This window comes from Saccostrea echinata, unplaced genomic scaffold (assembly GCF_033153115.1).
Source record: "Saccostrea echinata isolate AGI-Se365-2 ecotype Australia unplaced genomic scaffold, CSIRO_AGI_Sech_v1 ptg000014l, whole genome shotgun sequence".
Classification (NCBI taxonomy): domain Eukaryota; kingdom Metazoa; phylum Mollusca; class Bivalvia; order Ostreida; family Ostreidae; genus Saccostrea; species Saccostrea echinata.
In genome coordinates, this window is record NW_026889763.1 from 18697778 (window position 1) to 18723435 (window position 25658).

At 35.7% G+C, this 25658-nt stretch overlaps 2 protein-coding genes across 2 annotated transcripts; one reads left to right on the top strand and one right to left on the bottom strand.

The window, feature by feature from the left end:
- Positions 1–7593: 7593 nt before the first annotated feature.
- Positions 7594–8718, top strand: LOC133186561 (uncharacterized). Its single transcript, XM_061321792.1, has one exon. The coding sequence runs from the start codon at positions 7594–7596 to the stop codon at positions 8716–8718; it is 1125 nt and encodes a 374-aa protein (XP_061177776.1).
- Positions 8719–15637: 6919 nt separating this feature from the next.
- On the bottom strand, positions 15638–16762 carry LOC133186562 (uncharacterized). The gene has a single exon (XM_061321793.1). The coding sequence runs from the start codon at positions 16760–16762 to the stop codon at positions 15638–15640; it is 1125 nt and encodes a 374-aa protein (XP_061177777.1).
- Between the last annotated feature and the right edge of the window lie 8896 nt (positions 16763–25658).

Here is a 25658-nt window from a genome sequence, read left to right on the forward strand (position 1 = left end):
AGGGGAAAAAGGGGCTTTCCAAACTCAACATTTTCATTTCTTGGAAGGAGGGATTACAACTTTTCCGACAACCATATTTTATATTATAATACATTCTTATGGGATGATTTGACGTACCATACTGCAACAAAAGGTGGAAGAGGGGTCAAGGGTGCGCCTTTTCAATGTTTGGGAAAAAAGTGGAAGGGGACGACCCTCCTGGTGCTATGTGCCTGTATTATTTTACCTGTTGTAAATATGCTTTATTCAGTTTAAATATATTTTGTATAATGTCTGTAAAAAAATTCTAACCACTGAGAAATATTCGTAAGAATTATTTGAAGTCAAATATTGCGTTTTTTTTTTTTTAATAAGTTCAGACTACCTAAATTAAAAAGATCTTTCTATTTGTTTTATTACTTTATATAAAAATAGGACTTTCCTGTAAATTTCACAATTTAAATCAATCACGTTTCAAAGATATTAGAAATTTAAAACAATAACCGATTTATTTACCGATTCAGATTTTAATTAACAGACACAGTTTTAAATTTTTTTGAATCAGTCGAACTATGGAAACATGAGGTTATTCAAGTTCAAAATCGGTGAAAAATTTAATTTCAACGTAAATAACATATATCATGTTTAGCTACACCCAATCTCGTATTTTTATTTTTTAGCTCAGATACGCCATATATAGCTTTAACAATTATTCCGAAAGAAGATGGATAAAAAATTAGCGTTCCTTTTGACTTTAGTTCTTAGCCGCATACTACGGCAGCAAAGAAGTTTTAAAGCGCCAACTTAGATTAATCTGAACCTGAATTAATTCCCAAGACTCTCCTTATTTTCCTTATTCGTATCCTCTGCAGTGACTTGGCCATCGAGCCACTGGGAATATCAAGGGAAAAACTCCTGCTTCATGCCCTTCTGCTGCCCATGCAGATTCATGTTCTAACGCTATATTGTGTATAATATAAGTACATGTACATGTATACGCTCCTGGGAAAAAAAAATCATGCATAGAAAGGTAATAAAATTGAAACGTTGCCATTTAAAATTAAGTATTTACACACTGAAAAGAACCCCAATCTACCAACATCGATATTATAGGCTGTTCCATGAGACACACATTTTATAATTTTAGCTTTATTTCAAGAATACGAGGAGTTATTTTTTTTTACCTTTAGAATTGCATAAAGAAAAATGATAACAGTTGCTTTGTTTATTAATTCTTAAAATCTGAGCCAGGAAAAGAAAACTGTATCTTTTCCTAAAACTTTTCTACAGGGGTAAATTTAAATAAAAAAGAATATAGTGCACACATCCGAGAATATACTCATAATGATTCTTTATGATCTTTATTCCAATGCCTGCAGCACCGAGTTACTTAAATCAGAGACATTTATGTTTCTGCCTAAATTGTGCTTTTAGGTAAAATTTCTTTTCTTCGAAATTTATTTATTTATTTATTTATTTTTTGAATAAGTTTTGTTTTATTTTTCATATATACGGCATTAATTATCGATTGACTAAAGTGCACATAAAAGTAAAGTTTTTGCCATTGTATGTATGCATTTAATGTGAGTTGTTATTGAAATGTTTTCACTGTTTTCTTTCGTCAGTAAATCTTGGATCCACGCCTTGGCTTATACATTCAATATGCCATGTTTTGTGTATTTTGATCCCTGCGCGCTGACCATCGTTTTACGCAAAAGCCTAGATACAATGTTTATGTATATATATATAAGCCGTTAATGAAGACCCACCACCACCCAAGTGATCCTACCTCTATTACTCTTAATGAACCCTGGTGTAGTTTTACTTTAACTTTAAGATGGACCATTTTGTTTGATAATAATAAGACAGACTTTGGTCAATTTTGTTTACATCTCTATATTTAGAAATCGTGTCATCGTCAGTTCCTTTGCCAGACCACCAGTTTATCAATGGCAGCTTACACTAGGACTTTACTTCCGGTGATTCAAACTTAATGTGTCATCTCCCGAGGGAGATGACAATAAGGTTATAGAGGAAGACCCACAAGAGCGCGGTAACTTTCAAGAATCGAAGAGGCCTATCCGGTGTAAAGAAAGTACTAGCCAGATCTGTTTGTACAATCTAAAATATTTAAAAACTTTTCTTCTATGTTAAGTACGTATATACAGTATGTTCTTAATTAAATGAATAAGGAAAGCAATTTCTACACATTCTATCCCATGGAAGATGATAAATAATTGATACGACAGATATTTACCAACATGGATATTTATCAATACGTATACATGCATACTTTTTTAAATTAAGATTTGTTCGATTCATTTTTGTTGATTTTCTATCCAATTTTTGCCTTCTTGATGTATTTAAACTATTGGAAGAAACTCCCATATCAGCCCCCACCCGATTAATTTATTTTTATCATTATCTGATTATTTTATTCAGATAAATCTGATCGACTGAATAATCATCAAATTATAATGTAATTATATAAGTTCCCAATTTCCCCCTAGTATATTCTTTTTCTCTCGATTTATGATGGAAATTTTCAATGAAAGACCGGTTTGTCCCATCTTTGCCATTTTTTATTGCAGTACTGTCAAACTGTCCCACGTTAATCAGTTAATACACAAAAAATGTTACAAATTGGTTGAAATTACAGGACTACTTATTAAACCTGTACGTTCTAAATTAACAAAACTGAGAATTTCTGCAAACCCGTAAAATTGAAAAAGGCAGATATTCAAAGCATTGTATCCCAGAAGAATCTCGTTTCTGTCAATGTTGTAGAAAATGAAATACATTTCATGTATGAATGTCCTACATATAAAGATTTACGAAAAAAGTATTATCCTTTGAGCTGTTGAGCATCTGTAATTTAGATGATATCATGTTGAAGGAAAATCATTGTAAAGTATTTTGTAATCCTGGCAATGCAGTCCATTCCATGCATTCCAGAAGGCTACGTGAATTTTTTACATAAATATTTTGAATTGCGTTCTAAACTTATCTAATACATTATATGATCAATTTATCTCTGTTCGTATTATACTGCTTGCCAAATGATTATGTATAAACTTAAAGTTGTAAACATAGTTGACTTCACCGAATTGTATACTTACGTATGTACTTTAGTGTGTGTTTTAGTAATCTGATAACACATTGTACTTTTCATTCTGTATATAATATAGTTGTGAACCAACAAGTTTGGTGAATCAATAAATTGAATTGAAAGGAGATCGAGTCGCTTCCTACCCCCCCCCCCCCCCCCCCCACACACACACACATTCGAGAATTGCTGAGTTTGGTAAGTAACCCCCCCCCCTTTCTTTGCATTTTAAATTTTTTCAGAGAATTTTTTTTCTTTTTGCGTGTTTATTTTCTGGCTGCACATGGAGGGGGTCGAAGGAGGGGGTCCGGAATTTGCAGTTATTGAATGTGCATAGGTAACCAAAAAAAAAAACTTTGGACACCCCCTCCCCCGAAAACGTGGGTCCCTAGTAAGTTGAAAGGAAGCGTCATATATATGATGTTTAAGAGGTGGAACCCCCCTCCCGACAAAGGTTTTACACATTTGGAAATTTTTTGTTTTTTGTTTTTAGTAGTATAAGCGTCTGTCCACCCCTCAAATATACATAATTAATGACTATTAATTTGCATAATTAATGAATTAATTAAGGTGAATTATCGGAAAATCGATTAATGGTACTCATATTCATTGTTATTTGTTTGAATAATTAATGAAGTTAATTAAAGGTAATTATCGGACAGGTGTTAATTAGAACAGCTGGTAAATGGATATTTTTTTTTTTTTTAAATGTAAATAATTGATGAAGAAGATGAGTGATAATAATAAGAATTCCTATACATAGAAGACGAAGAAAAAATGGCTGACCGATCCAATCGATAAAAAAGAGTGGGTAATATAACACCATACGACAATTGAGGTCTTTTTTTTTTAAATTAATGATAATTAAAGATTTGTTTTTCCTAATTATTGGGATTGTTATACTCATACGAGAGTAAGAAAGAAGATCTGATAAATACGACTTGAGTTTTTTTTTTTTCGGTTTTTGTTGATTTGTTTTCCTTTTAAAAAGAAATGACTCCAGTTTTTAAGAACAAACAAATTCTCTTTGTCTTTTCTTTCATTTTTTTTTTAAAGAAAAAATATTCTTGAATGATCATCACTAGGTTTTAAATATTTCCTCTTGTACTTATACACTTTTGTCCATGTTTTCAGGTCCTTTTAAGGATCATTGTATATGAATATGACATAAAACAGATTTTCCATTTTATTTTTTTTATTTATATGAAAAGAACGTTACATTTATAGCACACACACAAAAAAAATTAAATTCTATTAACTTAGATAAAACTATACATCAGTAAAGGTTCACTAAAAATTACAAACAGACATACAGATACACAAACACAAAATAAGCTAGGAATTTTTGTCATTTATATTATTTCAAAATCACATTTTTTTTCACACGAAGAAATGTCAAAGAAGGTTATATAAAATTACATCAGTAAAAGTTGATTAAAAAAAAAATTTTTAAACAGACAGGCAAACACAAAAACACAAATCACTCCTGACAAAACAAAAGTTGATGGCTCGAAAAATGTTCCAGGCGAGACACAGTATAAACGAGACTTTTGAAAAACATCATTCCAATTAATCCTACCAGTTCATGTATTCGTCCGGATTACAGATGCTACAACGCAACATTCCCATCTGATTTTGGTGGTCATCACGATCGATGCACAATTCCACATCTTTCATTTCTGGTAAATGTTTTTCGATGTCTGGTAACATATCTCGAAAGAGTGTATACTCGGTGGGTCTAAGACAGAGACCTTTTTTTGTAGGTACAATGTCTATATCTTTACTGGGTTTCCAATGTTGCCGTATATCCACACATGGATTGTTTTCCCTTACGTGTACATAAACGTTGTAGCCCAGATGCCAACTCTGTGTTTCGTTCTTCTGAAGTGCTTCTTGAATGTTCTCTATCTTGAATAAGAGATTCTTAAATTGAATCATCTTTAAACTAATACCCTTTTTCGTTGGTATTTCACGTCCGTTGCATAGTTCGTATTGTCTAAGATCCACTCTGGGTTCGCCCTTCCACTCTGATACCTTAACGTATCGTCCATTTACCAGAGGATGAACTGAACGAGTAGACATTGTATTTCTTTCTTCTCAAGTAAGAGTTGAACTGATGAGACGTGATGCTCTGTCGTTTGATTTTATCATAGGAAGAAATTGACGTCATGGAAAATTATTGTGGTTGGACCAAATTGAAAAATAAACATGATGTGATTGGTGGAAAACCCAAAACGAGGTTTTAATGAATTATTAATTATAGAAAATATAGACATAGCCTACCAGATGTTAACTATAAGAAATTTTAATAATTAATGTTCCAATCTTACGAAAGTGTTCTTGTTGAGTAACAAATAAAAGCTGTTTTGTCCTGTGTCCTCCTGTTTTTCCAAATCTATTGAAGAATGTATGGATTCTTAAATCCTTCTGTAGTATCGGGTTCCTCGTAATAAGGAGTCTCATCCACATCGAAATTTATTCTGTAATATAATATATCATGAAAGTATTCACTGTCAGCCTGTTGCCACGTCTCTATCGAGATACTTTCGGTCCTAGCAAGTTTAAGAACTTCCTGTATGCTCAAAGCTTTACCTTTTCTCATTTCTTGGTCGAAAAAAATGTCTTGGGCCATAATCCAAAATCTAGTCATTTTCTTGTCGTCCAGTTCACTTTCCAAGTTCAGACGCACAACGCAATCTTTCTCGTGAACCAAATGGTTTCGTAAATTATATTGTTTTTGACAAAAACGACAGGATGTTTCATCGGAATGATGAAGGATATAGTCATCGATAAGTTTTTTTACACAGGCACCTCGTTGTAGAAATCGAAAAGTATTCATTTCATAACGATCTGTTGGGTCTGGAAAGTCTCCCATGATGTTTTTTTTAACACTGTTATATCCTAAAGAGAGTGATGCTTGTACCCACTACTAATTACAATTTAAAGACGATATACTCACGTGACCTTCAAAACCACGCCCACAATTGAACATCTGATTCTAACGGACGATGATTGAAATCACCCCAACTACCACAAGCCCCATCAACTTGATTTTGATTGGTTATCATCAGCATTGTAAAAAAAAAACAAGAAGAAAGAAAAGATATTTTTGAGACATGAAATAAAATAAACAATTCTCTTATTTTTTTTTTTTTTACCATTTAAACCTCACCGAGACAAAATAGATTAGTTCGTCATTTTATTCTGGGAGTTCAGTGCGAGAAGATGTCATCTTTAAACAATAGTCTCAGTTTCCAGGAAACAGACGCCAGTCCCAACATCACATGGAGTGTCAATGTTACGAAATCATTCACTTGTTTACCACCATCATCTTGGGAAATCAATCCTATGTCTACACTGATGTTTTCTATCTTTATATTTATATCGTTAACTCTACAATATCTCAATAAGAGGTATCTCAAGCGTCGAGAGGTACGAGAGCCTACCATTTCTTTAGAAGAGATAGAAGCGGACGCCATTCCAATGTCGGTCTGTACATTACAGACTCCTTGTGAGAGGAGTCATGAATCACTTCTTACCTAACTAAAAAAAAAAAAAACGATGAATATATTTTATTTCTTTTATTTTGATTATCACTATCATAATTAAGAATGAAAGTTTCTTTTTTTCATGATTATTAAATAAGATACTATTTGTTTTTTTTTTTTCATATTACTCCTGACTCTCATTGTAGCAAGATGTCATCTCTAGACGACCGATCGAATCTTCTAGGAACGGATTCTGATCTGTATAATATCTGGAAGGTTAACGATACGGATTTCTTTGAATGTACACCACCATCTTGGGAAATAGATTCTAATGCTAATTTCAGTTGGAATGTTTCGAATTCCATGAAAAAAACCCACTGAAAGGGGAAAAGACCGAACGGTTCAGATCCAAATGTTCAACTCGATCCGTTAAAGACATAACACCTACTTTTTTATCACCGACAGAAGGTGGGGAATGTAATCACCCAGAATATGTTCATTTTACGGATCGACTTACAACTTTCTTTGACTGGCCAAAGTTTTTAAAAGGACCGAGCAAAGGGGACTTGGCACGAGCAGGTTTCATTTATACTCGAATCGGAGATAAAGTCACCTGTTTTTACTGTGGAATAATTCTGAAGAACTGGGAACCTTTACACGATGCTTACAAGGAACATCTTCGGTGGTCAAAAAATTGTATCTATGCCAAGATGGTGGGAGATGAAAAAGAACTGCAGTGAGACTTTATCGCTTTCAGTTTCATTCTGTTGTGACTCTTATAAATATGATTTGTCTGTCTATTTTTTTCTTTATTACACGTAACATGACAAAGTTGAAATACAAATAAAGTCGACGAATCTTAAATACAGTTGTTTTTCATTGTTTGAGAGATTTATTATGTTCGTATATTACAAAAGGGGGTGAAAAAAAAAGAAACAAAGCGAGACATTTCGAGTATAAAAAGAATGAACACGATAATAATTGATCAGAATCGATTTGACACTGGTAATGACTAAAACGATGGAAGAATACTTAAAAGGAATATGGTACGATCCACGTCACCCAGGATCTTTTGCCGGTCCTTCCAAGTTGTATGAAATAGTTAAAAGAGAGGGAAAATTTAAAATTGGTTTACATCGAATCAAGAAATTTCTACAAAACCAAGACGCTTATTCATTGCAAAAAAGAGTAAGACGAAGAGGATTTAAAAGAAGACGAGTGATAGTACAAGGTATAGACTACCAATGGGAAGCTGACTTGGCCGACGTACAAAATCTATCAAAGCACAACGACGGAATCAAATATCTGTTGGTAATAGTGGACGTATTTTCTCGATTTTTATGGGTGAGAACATTGAAAGATAAGAAAGCCAAAACAGTCATTGACGCTTTTAAAGACATATTGGCAGGTTCACGTCGTCCCAAAGCCCTACGCACCGACAAGGGTACGGAATTCTATAACAGGTACCTGAAACAGTATTTAAAAGAGAAAAGCATCAAGATATTTTATGCATTGAACGAGACCAAGGCTAATTTTGCCGAGCGGTACATACAGACTTTAAAAAAGAGGTTGTACAGACATTTTACTTTCAAACAAAGACATGAGTATATGAACGTTCTACAAGACGTGGTCACGTCTATAAATAATACACCGAATCGTTCCTTGAACGGAAGAACTCCTGCCTCTGTCAATAAAGAAAATGAAGCCGAAGTGAGACTGGACGCTTACCTGGCCAGACAAAACACGCAACATAAGAGAACAAAGATCAAGAAGTCTTCTAAACGAAAGCGTACCCCCTTTACTTTTAAGGTGGGTGATCAAGTACGTATTACTCATCTGAGACGTCAGTTTCAACGCGATTACGATCAGACTTACACCGAAGAAATCTTTGTCGTCGATCAACGTTTCGTCTCACAAGGTATTCCCATTTACAAGATAAAGGATATGATGGACGAGCCTATTAAAGGTAGTTTTTATGCGAGTGAACTACAGAAAGTGTCAAAGAACGAACAGACCACTTGGAGAATCGAAAAGATTCTTAAAAAGCGAAAAATTCGCGGAAAATCGGAAGTGTTAATCCGATGGCTGGGATGGCCAAAGAAATTTGACAGTTGGATTCCAGAGACTGACGTAAAAGACACTTGAATGACAAAGTTCTTTCATTAACAAGAGAGATGTCGCTGAGGATGGTTCTCAAATCTTCGGACAGTAAGTCCATCCAACCCGATAATAAACCCTCGAATTTTAGAGTTCGTCTTCCCAGATCTTTACCTCTGACGGGGGAGTGGTCAGTAGAGATGACGGAATTTTGCAACGACGATATTGGCAATGAATCAAATAAGGAAATATTCGTCTATTGTTCGATTTGTGACGATACGATAGTCGGTGAGCGCCAATTACCACTTCTAAGACGCATTTATGTAGAGGATACAAAAAATATTATTTTTCTTCGACCTTATCGAGTGCCTTTGCGCATCAATGATCTTACAGATCTCCATGTCTATATAAAGGATAAAAACGATCGAGACGCTTCATTTTTAGTTGGAGAATCAACGTTGACGCTCGTGTTTCGACGAATGTGAAAATAATGTCTGGACCGACTTATATTTCTAATCCGGCTGTGTGGGAGCAATTTCAGCACACCGATAAAGGTGAAAACTTCATCCCCTTAATTCGACGAAAAACGCAGAGGGGTGGTGGCATACTAAACAGAAGAAGGGCGTACATGATCCCCGTCCGACCTACCTCTTTGTCACCAAAACAAGAAGTTCAAGAGGTGTCGCCAGTAGCGGCCGAACAAGAGAGGGCCCTGTCTGAATTGAAAGAAACCATGCGTAACGACGAACCTCACATGCCAGTCAAGACGGGTATAAATAGGAAAAAGAAACAGAAATCTGCCAGACGCTCAGCAACCTCAAAACGAAAAGGACGCTTTAAGAAAAAAAAGAAGCAAGGTCGAGAAAGGATCAAGAAGTTAAAAAAGAAACTAAAGAGTTCCAAAAAGAAAACATTGAAAAAGAAGTCCAAGGCTTCTAACAAGAAAAAAGCAAAACAAAAGGGGACACCGATCTTTTAGGAATCATGGCTTACTTAAGTGAACTGAATACGACAATGGCTGAACCTTCCGAACTGGCTCTCTTTTCTGATCCTCCCAATCAAGTGGCGGTTCACAAAATTTATTTCCAGGAAACACGTCCCATCTCGTCTTTTGATTCGGAATTCGCGCCCCTGGAATTTTCCGTTCCTGGAAATGGTGGAGAATACCTAGATCTCAGAAAGAGTCGACTTTACCTCAAAGCCAAAATCACTAAGGCGGATGGTACGGCTCTGGCCGCTTCGGAAAAGACGGGTATCGTCAATTTACCTCTTCAAGCTCTGTTCTCTCAAATCGATGTCTACATGAATGGAAAATGCGTCTCTCACAATGCCAACAATTACCCATGGAAAGCTTACCTTAAAGTACTGCTGTCTACTGGAATAGAAACATCGAAATCTCAGATGCAGACTCAGTTATTCTGGCCCGACGGAGAAGGTTTGGGGGACCCGGATGCTAAGACGAAAGTCTTATCATCGATCGAGAGAGATTTGCAGAGGGTTATGCCATATACGCCTTTGATCTCGTCCCCACCGACCTCGGAGACGGGTATATAAACCTAGTGCATCAAGGGAACGTCGGAGTTTATGCACGCTTTTCAAAGCCCACTACAGTGACTATTAGTGCCATTGCCTACTGTGAATGTCCCGGACTCCTCTTGATCGATCATACCAGAGAGATTAGACAGCTGTAAAAAAAAAAAAAACTTTGAACGAAGAAACCATTTAATTGTCTAATAATTAGAAACAAAATTTCGTGGAATCTATGCTTCAAACACCTTACCGATGAAAGTCTCACAGTTTCCCTCCGCTTTCATCTGCAACACCGACCCCATGGAAGAAAAAGGTTCTCACTGGATTGCATTTTGGTTTAAAAACGAAACTGAATGTGAATTTTATGACAGTTTTGGAAAATTACCTGGAGATTATGACATTCGTCTGAGGGAATTTATTGATAAAAATACCTTTGTTTGTCTATACAATAACGTTCAGGTTCAGTCGGATTGGTCCTCTACCTGTGGTTTTCATGTTTTATTTTATCTTTATCGTCGTGTGCAAGGGTTTTCCATGTTAAATAGTCTTCAAATGTTAAATGAATATTCTCCTGATGATTTTGTACGTGATTATGTTTTTGCGAAAAATATGAAATGAATAATGTAGTAATGAAAGAAATCTTTGATTCTGGACACCGACGTTTCCGGAGATGAGGAACCGGAGACCTGTGTCTCCGGGGATCTTAGTCTCCGGGGACCTTAGTCTCCGGAGACTTGGATACCGGAAACCTACGTCTCCGGGGACCAAAGTCTCCGGAGGACATGGTTCCCGCGCGCGCGCCCCCTCCTCGGGGGAGGATTCATATGTAAGAATTTTTTTTTCATATTTAAAAAGAAAAATTGAAAATATATGTGTTGTGATTATTGATGTTGTAAAATGTAGATGATAGATATGTATGTGTCTTATGAATAAAATTACGTGTAAAATTAAAAATCAAATTCTGTCATGCGTGATGATTCCTCATAAATTCAATCTGTTTGATTCAAAAATCATCATTTCATCACCTGACGTCGATTGGTTAAGAATGAAGTTTAAGACTCCGACCTCATTTGCAGTCATAGGTGGAACCATGTCTGGAAAGACACATTTGGTATGGAAAATATTGAAAAATGGTTCTGAAATGTTTGATATTCCACCTAAAAAAATAATGTATTGTTACATGGAAGATCAAGAAATCGTGGAAGACATGAAATCTTCTTTACCCGACTTCGACACGTATAAAGGCCTACCTAGCAGAGAGGAAGTCAAAGAGTGGTCTGAGGAGTGTCCTCACACGGCCATCATTCTAGACGACATGATTCATTTAGTGACCAAGAGTTCAGATGCCCTTCATCTCTTTCAGACAATGGTGTCACATTCCAAATTGACGGTATTTTTACTGTCTCAGAACCTGTACCCTCCTGGGGTTTATGCCAAGAGTATTTTACTAAATTGTCAACATGTTATTTTATTTAAAAACGTGAGGGATAATCGACAGATTATTACCTTTGGAAGTCAAGTATTTACGGGTCGTTCAAAGTTTTGGATGGACGCTTATGCAAAAGCCGTGGGCCGTCCTTACGGTTATATTTTGATAGATTTGACCAATCACTGTCCAGAGGAGAGACGAGTTCGAACCAATATCTTACCAGAGGAAGGGGAAACTGTAGTTTATCGACCGAAATAAATACTTGAGGCGATTGGGAGTCTCTGTCATTTACGTCATCATGTCACAAAGAATCAGACGTCAAAAGGCTTTTCTTCAATTTTTATTTACTGCCGAAAAAACGCAAAGGAAAAAGATCATCGAGTTGGCCACCGAAGAGCAAATGAATGCCTTCAGGGAAATAACTCTTAATCTCTACATGGGACAGATTGTCATTTCCGGTTATTATCGAACAAAACTGTTCATTCACAAGAATATCATACAGTCTCTCTGTGATCGTGGATTGAACAACAACCATATCAAACGGTTACTACAGAAAAACGATCAAGTGATACCTTTGATTCTCAAGCCATACTTTAAAGAGGATGGCGGAGGAATATCTCTCGTGAAAAAGACGACTTACGAACGGATGAAGGAGAAACAGAATGAAGAAGAGAAAAAAATGACTCGTGATCAAGGTGTTAATACCGAAGAGACGCTCTCCGTAATACCGAAAGAAAAGGAAGAAAATAACGAGACTCAACAAACTGGATCTGGTTTAATTTACGTGGGAAGTAGAAAGCGGAAGGCATTATCACCACCGGGCATGCGTACATCCAATAAGAAGAAAGCCGCATGGTTGACATTTTAACCAAACGGAAAAAATAGATTAATTTCAATCCTGAATATTTTTTTTGGTAACAAACTTGATGCTCTTTGATAAGTGAAATAAAAAAGAGAAGAAATTCAGACTACAACTGTAACATCATATATTTATTCAAGATGTTATTAAAAAAAATACATGTTTTTAAATAAAATAACATGTTGACAATTTAGTAAAATACTCTTGGCATAAACCCCAGGAGGGTACAGGTTCTGAGACAGTAAAAATACCGTCAATTTGGAATGTGACACCATTGTCTGAAAGAGATGAAGGGCATCTGAACTCTTTGTCACTAAATGAATCATGTCGTCTAGAATGATGGCCGTGTGAGGACACTCCTCAGACCACTCTTTGACTTCCTCTCTGCTAGGTAGGCCTTTATACGTGTCGAAGTCGGGTAAGGAAGATTTCATGTCTTCCACGATTTCTTGATCTTCCATGTAACAATACATTATTTTTTTAGGTGGAATATCAAACATTTCAGAACCATTTTTCAATATTTTCCATACCAAATGTGTCTTTCCAGACATGGTTCCACCTATGACTGCAAATGAGGTCGGAGTCTTAAACTTCATTCTTAACCAATCGACGTCAGGTGATGAAATGATGATTTTTGAATCAAACAGATTGAATTTATGAGGAATCATCACGCATGACAGAATTTGATTTTTAATTTTACACGTAATTTTATTCATAAGACACATACATATCTATCATCTACATTTTACAACATCAATAATCACAACACATATATTTTCAATTTTTCTTTTTAAATATGAAAAAAAATTCTTACATATGAATCCTTCCCCGAGGAGGGGGCGCGCGCGCGGGAACCATGTCCTCCGGAGACCTTGGTCCCCGGAGACGTAGGTTTCCGGTATCCAAGTCTCCGGAGACTAAGGTCCCCGGAGACTAAGATCCCCGGAGACACAGGTCTCCGGTTCCTCATCTCCGGAAACGTCGGTGTCCAGAATCAAAGATTTCTTTCATTACTACATTATTCATTTCATATTTTTGACAAGAATTTTTTTCCCTTCATTTTCGCAAAAACATAATCACGTACAAAATCATCAGGAGAATATTCATTTAACATTTGAAGACTATTTAACATGGAAAACCCTTGCACACGACGATAAAGATAAAATAAAACATGAAAACCACAGGTAGAGGACCAATCCGACTGAACCTGAACGTTATTGTATAGACAAACAAAGGTATTTTTATCAATAAATTCCCTCAGACGAATGTCATAATCTCCAGGTAATTTTCCAAAACTGTCATAAAATTCACATTCAGTTTCGTTTTTAAACCAAAATGCAATCCAGTGAGAACCTTTTTCTTCCATGGGGTCGGTGTTGCAGATGAAAGCGGAGGGAAACTGTGAGACTTTCATCGGTAAGGTGTTTGAAGCATAGATTCCACGAAATTTTGTTTCTAATTATTAGACAATTAAATGGTTTCTTCGTTCAAAGTTTTTTTTTTTTTTTACAGCTGTCTAATCTCTCTGGTATGATCGATCAAGAGGAGTCCGGGACATTCACAGTAGGCAATGGCACTAATAGTCACTGTAGTGGGCTTTGAAAAGCGTGCATAAACTCCGACGTTCCCTTGATGCACTAGGTTTATATACCCGTCTCCGAGGTCGGTGGGGACGAGATCAAAGGCGTATATGGCATAACCCTCTGCAAATCTCTCTCGATCGATGATAAGACTTTCGTCTTAGCATCCGGGTCCCCCAAACCTTCTCCGTCGGGCCAGAATAACTGAGTCTGCATCTGAGATTTCGATGTTTCTATTCCAGTAGACAGCAGTACTTTAAGGTAAGCTTTCCATGGGTAATTGTTGGCATTGTGAGAGACGCATTTTCCATTCATGTAGACATCGATTTGAGAGAACAGAGCTTGAAGAGGTAAATTGACGATACCCGTCTTTTCCGAAGCGGCCAGAGCCGTACCATCCGCCTTAGTGATTTTGGCTTTGAGGTAAAGTCGACTCTTTCTGAGATCTAGGTATTCTCCACCATTTCCAGGAACGGAAAATTCCAGGGGCGCGAATTCCGAATCAAAAGACGAGATGGGACGTGTTTCCTGGAAATAAATTTTGTGAACCGCCACTTGATTGGGAGGATCAGAAAAGAGAGCCAGTTCGGAAGGTTCAGCCATTGTCGTATTCAGTTCACTTAAGTAAGCCATGATTCCTAAAAGATCGGTGTCCCCTTTTGTTTTGCTTTTTTCTTGTTAGAAGCCTTGGACTTCTTTTTCAATGTTTTCTTTTTGGAACTCTTTAGTTTCTTTTTTAACTTCTTGATCCTTTCTCGACCTTGCTTCTTTTTTTTCTTAAAGCGTCCTTTTCGTTTTGAGGTTGCTGAGCGTCTGGCAGATTTCTGTTTCTTTTTCCTATTTATACCCGTCTTGACTGGCATGTGAGGTTCGTCGTTACGCATGGTTTCTTTCAATTCAGACAGGGCCCTCTCTTGTTCGGCCGCTACTGGCGACACCTCTTGAACTTCTTGTTTTGGTGACAAAGAGGTAGGTCGGACGGGGATCATGTACGCCCTTCTTCTGTTTAGTATGCCACCACCCCTCTGCGTTTTTCGTCGAATTAAGGGGATGAAGTTTTCACCTTTATCGGTGTGCTGAAATTGCTCCCACACAGCCGGATTAGAAATATAAGTCGGTCCAGACATTATTTTCACATTCGTCGAAACACGAGCGTCAACGTTGATTCTCCAACTAAAAATGAAGCGTCTCGATCGTTTTTATCCTTTATATAGACATGGAGATCTGTAAGATCATTGATGCGCAAAGGCACTCGATAAGGTCGAAGAAAAATAATATTTTTTGTATCCTCTACATAAATGCGTCTTAGAAGTGGTAATTGGCGCTCACCGACTATCGTATCGTCACAAATCGAACAATAGACGAATATTTCCTTATTTGATTCATTGCCAATATCGTCGTTGCAAAATTCCGTCATCTCTACTGACCACTCCCCCGTCAGAGGTAAAGATCTGGGAAGACGAACTCTAAAATTCGAGGGTTTATTATCGGGTTGGATGGACTTACTGTCCGAAGATTTGAGAACCATCCTCAGCGACATCTCTCTCGTTAATGAAAGAACTTTGTCATTCAAGTGTCTTTTACGTCAGTCTCTGGAATCCAACTGTCAAATTTCTTTGGCCATCCCAGCCATCGGATTAACACTTCCGATTTTCCGCGAATTTTTCGCTTTTTAAGAATCTTTTCGATTCTCCAAGTGGTCTGTTCGTTCTTTGACACTTTCTGTAGTTCACTCGCATAAAAACTACCTTTAATAGGCTCGTCCATCATATCCTTTATCTTGTAAATGGGAATACCTTGTGAGACGAAACGTTGATCGACGACAAAGATTTCTTCGGTGTAAGTCTGATCGTAATCGCGTTGAAACTGACGTCTCAGATGAGTAATACGTACTTGATCACCCACCTTAAAAGTAAAGGGGGTACGCTTTCGTTTAGAAGACTTCTTGATCTTTGTTCTCTTATGTTGCGTGTTTTGTCTGGCCAGGTAAGCGTCCAGTCTCACTTCGGCTTCATTTTCTTTATTGACAGAGGCAGGAGTTCTTCCGTTCAAGGAACGATTCGGTGTATTATTTATAGACGTGACCACGTCTTGTAGAACGTTCATATACTCATGTCTTTGTTTGAAAGTAAAATGTCTGTACAACCTCTTTTTTAAAGTCTGTATGTACCGCTCGGCAAAATTAGCCTTGGTCTCGTTCAATGCATAAAATATCTTGATGCTTTTCTCTTTTAAATACTGTTTCAGGTACCTGTTATAGAATTCCGTACCCTTGTCGGTGCGTAGGGCTTTGGGACGACGTGAACCTGCCAATATGTCTTTAAAAGCGCCAATGACTGTTTTGGCTTTCTTATCTTTCAATGTTCTCACCCATAAAAATCGAGAAAATACGTCCACTATTACCAACAGATATTTGATTCCGTCGTTGTGCTTTGATAGATTTTGTACGTCGGCCAAGTCAGCTTCCCATTGGTAGTCTATACCTTGTACTATCACTCGTCTTCTTTTAAATCCTCTTCGTCTTACTCTTTTTTGCAATGAATAAGCGTCTTGGTTTTGTAGAAATTTCTTGATTCGATGTAAACCAATTTTAAATTTTCCCTCTCTTTTAACTATTTCATACAACTTGGAAGGACCGGCAAAAGATCCTGGGTGACGTGGATCGTACCATATTCCTTTTAAGTATTCTTCCATCGTTTTAGTCATTACCAGTGTCAAATCGATTCTGATCAATTATTATCGTGTTCATTCTTTTTATACTCGAAATGTCTCGCTTTGTTTGTTTTTTTTTTCACCCCCTTTTGTAATATACGAACATAATAAATCTCTCAAACAATGAAAAACAACTGTATATTTAAGATTCGTCGACTTTATTTGTATTTCAACTTTGTCATGTTACATGTAATAAAGAAAAAAAATAGACAGACAAATCATATTTATAAGAGTCACAACAGAATGAAACTGAAAGCGATAAAGTCTCACTGCAGTTCTTTTTCATCTCCCACCATCTTGGCATAGATACAATTTTTTGACCACCGAAGATGTTCCTTGTAAGCATCGTGTAAAGGTTCCCAGTTCTTCAGAATTATTCCACAGTAAAAACAGGTGACTTTATCTCCGATTCGAGTATAAATGAAACCTGCTCGTGCCAAGTCCCCTTTGCTCGGTCCTTTTAAAAACTTTGGCCAGTCAAAGAAAGTTGTAAGTCGATCCGTAAAATGAACATATTCTGGGTGATTACATTCCCCACCTTCTGTCGGTGATAAAAAAGTAGGTGTTATGTCTTTAACGGATCGAGTTGAACATTTGGATCTGAACCGTTCGGTCTTTTCCCCTTTCAGTGGGTTTTTTTCATGGAATTCGAAACATTCCAACTGAAATTAGCATTAGAATCTATTTCCCAAGATGGTGGTGTACATTCAAAGAAATCCGTATCGTTAACCTTCCAGATATTATACAGATCAGAATCCGTTCCTAGAAGATTCGATCGGTCGTCTAGAGATGACATCTTGCTACAATGAGAGTCAGGAGTAATATGAAAAAAAAAAAAAAAAACAAATAGTATCTTATTTAATAATCATGAAAAAAAGAAACTTTCATTCTTAATTATGATAGTGATAATCAAAATAAAAGAAATAAAATATATTCATCGTTTTTTTTTTAGTTAGGTAAGAAGTGATTCATGACTCCTCTCACAAGGAGTCTGTAATGTACAGACCGACATTGGAATGGCGTCCGCTTCTATCTCTTCTAAAGAAATGGTAGGCTCTCGTACCTCTCGACGCTTGAGATACCTCTTATTGAGATATTGTAGAGTTAACGATATAAATATAAAGATAGAAAACATCAGTGTAGACATAGGATTGATTTCCCAAGATGATGGTGGTAAACAAGTGAATGATTTCGTAACATTGACACTCCATGTGATGTTGGGACTGGCGTCTGTTTCCTGGAAACTGAGACTATTGTTTAAAGATGACATCTTCTCGCACTGAACTCCCAGAATAAAATGACGAACTAATCTATTTTGTCTCGGTGAGGTTTAAATGGTAAAAAAAAAAAAAAATAAGAGAATTGTTTATTTTATTTCATGTCTCAAAAATATCTTTTCTTTCTTCTTGTTTTTTTTTTACAATGCTGATGATAACCAATCAAAATCAAGTTGATGGGGCTTGTGGTAGTTGGGGTGATTTCAATCATCGTCCGTTAGAATCAGATGTTCAATTGTGGGCGTGGTTTTGAAGGTCACGTGAGTATATCGTCTTTAAATTGTAATTAGTAGTGGGTACAAGCATCACTCTCTTTAGGATATAACAGTGTTAAAAAAAAACATCATGGGAGACTTTCCAGACCCAACAGATCGTTATGAAATGAATACTTTTCGATTTCTACAACGAGGTGCCTGTGTAAAAAAACTTATCGATGACTATATCCTTCATCATTCCGATGAAACATCCTGTCGTTTTTGTCAAAAACAATATAATTTACGAAACCATTTGGTTCACGAGAAAGATTGCGTTGTGCGTCTGAACTTGGAAAGTGAACTGGACGACAAGAAAATGACTAGATTTTGGATTATGGCCCAAGACATTTTTTTCGACCAAGAAATGAGAAAAGGTAAAGCTTTGAGCATACAGGAAGTTCTTAAACTTGCTAGGACCGAAAGTATCTCGATAGAGACGTGGCAACAGGCTGACAGTGAATACTTTCATGATATATTATATTACAGAATAAATTTCGATGTGGATGAGACTCCTCATTACGAGGAACCCGATACTACAGAAGGATTTAAGAATCCATACATTCTTCAATAGATTTGGAAAAACAGGAGGACACAGGACAAAACAGCTTTTATTTGTTACTCAACAAGAACACTTTCGTAAGATTGGAACATTAATTATTAAAATTTCTTATAGTTAACATCTGGTAGGCTATGTCTATATTTTCTATAATTAATAATTCATTAAAACCTCGTTTTGGGTTTTCCACCAATCACATCATGTTTATTTTTCAATTTGGTCCAACCACAATAATTTTCCATGACGTCAATTTCTTCCTATGATAAAATCAAACGACAGAGCATCACGTCTCATCAGTTCAACTCTTACTTGAGAAGAAAGAAATACAATGTCTACTCGTTCAGTTCATCCTCTGGTAAATGGACGATACGTTAAGGTATCAGAGTGGAAGGGCGAACCCAGAGTGGATCTTAGACAATACGAACTATGCAACGGACGTGAAATACCAACGAAAAAGGGTATTAGTTTAAAGATGATTCAATTTAAGAATCTCTTATTCAAGATAGAGAACATTCAAGAAGCACTTCAGAAGAACGAAACACAGAGTTGGCATCTGGGCTACAACGTTTATGTACACGTAAGGGAAAACAATCCATGTGTGGATATACGGCAACATTGGAAACCCAGTAAAGATATAGACATTGTACCTACAAAAAAGGGTCTCTGTCTTAGACCCACCGAGTATACACTCTTTCGAGATATGTTACCAGACATCGAAAAACATTTACCAGAAATGAAAGATGTGGAATTGTGCATCGATCGTGATGACCACCAAAATCAGATGGGAATGTTGCGTTGTAGCATCTGTAATCCGGACGAATACATGAACTGGTAGGATTAATTGGAATGATGTTTTTCAAAAGTCTCGTTTATACTGTGTCTCGCCTGGAACATTTTTCGAGCCATCAACTTTTGTTTTGTCAGGAGTGATTTGTGTTTTTGTGTTTGCCTGTCTGTTTAAAATTTTTTTTTTTAATCAACTTTTACTGATGTAATTTTATATAACCTTCTTTGACATTTCTTCGTGTGAAAAAAAATGTGATTTTGAAATAATATAAATGACAAAAATTCCTAGCTTATTTTGTGTTTGTGTATCTGTATGTCTGTTTGTAATTTTTAGTGAACCTTTACTGATGTATAGTTTTATCTAAGTTAATAGAATTTAATTTTTTTTGTGTGTGTGCTATAAATGTAACGTTCTTTTCATATAAATAAAAAAAATAAAATGGAAAATCTGTTTTATGTCATATTCATATATAATGATCCTTAAAAGGACCTGAAAACATGGACAAAAGTGTATTAGTACAAGAGGAAATATTTAAAACCTAGTGATGATCATTCAAGAATATTTTTTCTTTTAAAAAAAAAAATGAAAGAAAAGACAAAGAGAATTTGTTTGTTCTTAAAAACTGGAGTCATTTCTTTTTAAAAGGAAAACAAAACCAACAAAAACCGAAAAAAAAAAACTCAAGTCGTATTTATCAGATCTTCTTTCTTACTCTCGTATGAGTATGACAATCCCAATAATTAGGAAAAACAAATCTTTAATTATCATTAATTTAAAAAAAAAAGACCTCAATTGTCGTATGGTGTTATATTACCCACTCTTTTTTATCGATTGGATCGGTCAGCCATTTTTTCTTCGTCTTCTATGTAAAGGAATTCTTATTATTATCACTCATCATCTTCATCAATTATTTACATTTAAAAAAAAACAATATCCATTTACCAGCTGTTCTAATTAACACCTGTCCGATAATTACCTTTAATTAACTTCATTAATTATTCAAACAAATAACAATGAATATGAGTACCATTAATCGATTTTCCGATAATTCACCTTAATTAATTCATTAATTATGCAAATTAATAGTCATTAATTATGTATATTTGAGGGGTGGACAGACGCTTATACTACTGTTTTTGTTTTTTGTTTTGTTTTTTGTTTTTGTTTTTTTTGCTTGTCAAGATTTATTGACTGGATTTCATTTTTTTTGGGACTGGGGTGGAACAACATGCATTGAAAAAAAAAATTCCTGGATCCGCACCAGCTCCACACACACCCTTTTCTCACTTTGAAAATGATGCTTCGTGCCTGGACACTCATATCAATGTTTTGAACGCATTGCAAATGAAGAATGAATGCCCGTACTTGACTATCATGCATATTTTTACAAGTCATTATATCATCTTTTTATTTACATGACTTTTACTTATTTCTTTCGTGTCTTAGTGAGGTTTAATGATGGTATGGTTGGTGAAGCGTAATTTCGTTGAGACACAAAACTGCAAGTTTTGACAAAAGTATAAAAAGTATTTAAAAACGGGGGGGGGGATCAAAACTACACCAAAAAATCCCAAACAAACAATTAGGGAAAAAAAAAACCACCAATGTAATGTAATAGGAGCCAGTCGTGCTGCATTTCGCTTACATTTGAATAGATTAGATAATCTGACTTTATACTCCAGCTGCTCTGATTTTAATCTTATAACATTTTGAGAAGCTGATCTCAATAAACGTTGTGTTGATGGGGGGGGGGGGGTCTTCAAAACCTCCCATTTGGGGATTAATCATAGTTGGCCAATAAGGTGTTCTGTCTATATCATTATGATCAAATGTTTCAAAATAATCGTTTGAGAATAGCATTTTCATGTGTATATCAAAGTATTTTCTTTTGTTTTTGTAAATCTATAAATGATTTCTTCAAATCGTTCATTTTCTTTTGTTTTTGTAAATTTCTTCAAATCGTTCAAACTATTTTCAAAATCGTACAAACGATTTTCTAAATCGTTCAAATTGTAAATGAATGTCTAATGTCTAAATCTGATGAATAGTACAAACGATTTTCTAAATCATTGAAGCGATTAAAAAAAACAACATATAAACGACGTTTGCTCTCGAGTCGCGGAGTAAGGAGTTGATCTAATCTCAGCGAGATTCGTCGAGACTAAAATTGGACAGACGTATCTTCCAAGGTTTTTAGTCTCGACGAAATCTCGCTGAGATTAGTACAACAGGAAAAACCATTTCGCTTGAAGGCGCACATTACACAAGTAACAGTTTAGAGGATGATATGGCCCGTGCAGCTAGTAATGACACAAGTTCATTAACAACCAAAACTGAACACAGTTACTGAATTGATTTGCTATTACTTTACAGGAATATTCTCGCAAGCATATTTTCCGATATTTTTTATTTTATTTTATTGAACTACGTGAATAAATTAAGAATTTTATTAAAATAAATTTTTGCTTAGAGTGTAATACAGTAACTATATTTTCACAATCAGATTGGCTTTACTATTGAAAAGGAAACCCCTCCTGATGTCACCGATTACCGTTGTGACTTTTACCAAAAGGGTAAAAATGCATTGAATAGTGTTCCTTGTGTAGATAGAAGTTACAATGTCATAATTTTTTTTCAATGCAAACGTCACGATCTACGAATATTAATAATAATAACTGATGAATGATGTTTATTAGAACCATGCAATTTTGTATAATGACTTTTACAGACACTTTGCATCGCTTAAAGTCGTGATTTTGCAAATTCTACAATTACCTTGTTTACAAATACATTCTGTAGTTCTATCGATTGTTGACTGATGGCTTTCATGCAAATTGTTATTTCACTAAGGATTTTTCCGTTTACCTAGTCATGGCAAAGGGCACGCGACGGGGACTCTTACACCACCATGACACCTGATCCCACCTCTGCGATGTTTTATAAGTCAGTAATTGCTCTGCTCTTAATCTGTATTGTTTTGTTGGACTTTTCAACATTATTACTGTTTGCTATCTTCACATTCATGGAAAAGTTGAAGTCATCTCGTTTGTCACTTTTGTTGTTATTAGGCCAATTTCGTCTATAGTCAGTAAAACATCCAATCATGAAACAGATTTTGTGGACTTGTGGTGTCTTTTATATCGAGTTTACTGGGATCAAGTCGAGATATAAATGAAATGAAATATATGGAGATAACGAACAGTATTCAAGCTTTAAAGGCATACAAGTCAGGAGCAGAGCAAACACGGGCCTCTAAAACACCAGAGGTGGGATCAGGTGCCATGGAGGAGTGAGCATCCCCTGCCAACCGGTCACACACGCCGTTTGCTCCTTGTCATAATGTAGAGATAACGGGAAAATCCGTCGACAATTCAGTGTGTAAATAATGGCCTTACAGTAACAGTTAATATGAAATATGTAAGACAGCATTTGACCTAATGATGTATTTGCTGACAAAGTCATTATATCGACCATGGAACTTACGGAAAGATGACTTTTGATATTCTTGTTTCATTAACTTGTTTGTCAATAACTTACCTCGTTTTAGAAATTGTTCATACGTAGAGCATGCTCTTGCGTACCGAAACAACTGAGAGATATACATCCCATATGCAGGTGATGAAGGTATATTGCTGCATAAGTAAGGGAAGTTGACAATTGAAAAGTTAAAGTCATAACGTTTATCATAAAGCTTTGTTGTTAGGTTACCATTAACGTCTTGTTCTAGTAAAATATCTAAATATGAACAGATGTGTCAGATTCTGTGGTATCTTTTATTTCAAGCTCAGTGGGATATATCGTGTCTACATATGAATGCAAATAACTATTGTTAATTGATAATACGTCGTCGATATATCTAAATGTCGAGTTTAAGGCCACAGAAAGTATTTCTTTTTCTAATATATAAGATTTTGAATAAATTCTGCTTCAAATGAATACAAAAATATGTCTGCTAATAACGGGGCGCAATTGATACCCATGAGAATTCCAACAGATTTTTGGAAGACTTTGTCTCCAGAAACCACTTAGATATTGTCATCAGAAACTCACGCATTTTTTTAATATCAACTTCAGAGTGCTTATGTGTACAATCATATGTTTTTTTAACAAACTAATTTTGCAGATGACCAATGACAAGGTAAGTAAATTTACAAGTTCCATTTTTATTGAAAAAGCAGCTGTCAAAAAGCCTGGACTTAAATTTATCATGGGGAATGGTTGTATGAAATATATGGAGAAAACGAACAGTATTCAAGCTCAAAAGTCCATTAAACAATACAAAATAGGAGCAGAGCAAACACAGACCTCCAAAACATCAGAGGTGGGATTAGGTGCCATGGAGGAGTGAGCATCCCCTGCCGACCGATCACATCCGCCGTGTGCTCCTTGTCATGAACGGGAATCCGTCGACAATTCATGCAGTGTGTAAATAATGGCCTAACAATTAGTATGATAAACGTCAGTCAGCATTTGACTCAATGATAAATTGTATTTGCTAAAAAGTCATTGAATCGACCATAGAACTTACGAAAGATGACTTTAAACGAGACTGCTGATATTCTTGTTTCATCAACTTGTTTGTCAATAATTCACTTCTTTTTAGAAATTGTACATACGTAGAGCATGCTCTTGCGTATCAAATCAACTGAGAGATATAAACCCCGTATGCAGGTGATGAAGGTATATTGCTGCATAGGTAAGGGAAGTTGACGATTGAAAAGTTAAAGTCATCACGTTTATCATAAAGCTTGGTTGTTAAATTGCCATTAACATCTTTTTCAAGTAAAATATCAAAAATATGAAACAGATGTGTCAGACTCTGTGGTATTTTTTATCTCAAGTTCACCGTGATATATCGTATCGACATAAGAATGGAAATAACCATTGTTAATTGACAATACGTCGTCGGCATATCTAAATGTCGAGTTGAAGGCCACAGCAAATGTTTTCTTCTTTTCACGTATAAGATTTTAAACAAATTCTGCTTCATATGAATACAAAAAAGGTCTGCTAATAACGGGGTGGAATTGGTACCCATGGTGCAATTGGTACCCATGGGAATTCCAATAGATTGTTGGAAGACTTTGTCTCCAAAAACCACTTAGATATTGTCAATCAGAAACTCAAGCATCTTTTTAATGTCAACTTCAGAGTACTTGTGTGTACAATCAGAATGTTTTTTAACAAAATAATTTTGCAAATGACCAATGACAAGGTAAGTAAATTTACAAGTTCCATTTTTATTGAAAAAGCAGCTGTCAATGATATCAAAAAGCCTGGACTTAAATTTATCGTGGGGATTGGTGTATAAAGTTGAAAAGTCGTAAGTTTTTAAGCTGTTGATTTTCGTAAAATCTTATGATTTCAAATTTCCCAAAAGTTCCTTTGAATTTTAAAGTATTCACATCTGATTTACACCACTTCTCGAATATATTGTTGCACAGAACTACTGACGTTTCTCCTATATTGCTGTTAATATTTTAGTGATGAGTAAAGAAAGAAGCTTGGTAGAACATTTATTGGAACCCACTATGTATCTTTGTTTGTAAGGATTTTTATGAAGTTTGGGAATCCAATATAGATATGGTAATTCAAATTCATTTTGGTTGTTGTGAATATTAAAAATATTCCAAAAGTGACATATGATTTTGAAGAACTTCCTCCTCAGAAAGGGGGCTATATGGGTATAAGTTGGATTACCATTTGTAGATTTAAATCCCAGTTCCTCTAAAATACAATTAAAATAATGAGCCTTACAAACAAAGAAAATGTTGTTACCTGCTTTGTCAGCTGGGGCCAGTACATACTGGTCGTGTAATCTATCTTATTTTTTTCATTTCTGAATTATTGAACAAAGTAGGATAGATGGTTTTTATATTGCCCCTCAATCGCTTAATGCGAGATTTTAACATACATCTGATACATTTAATCCATTCTGACTAAGTGTCAAGGTCTTCTTTTTCATGTCTGGCCCACCGCCTTGCTTAATCTTCTACAGAATTCA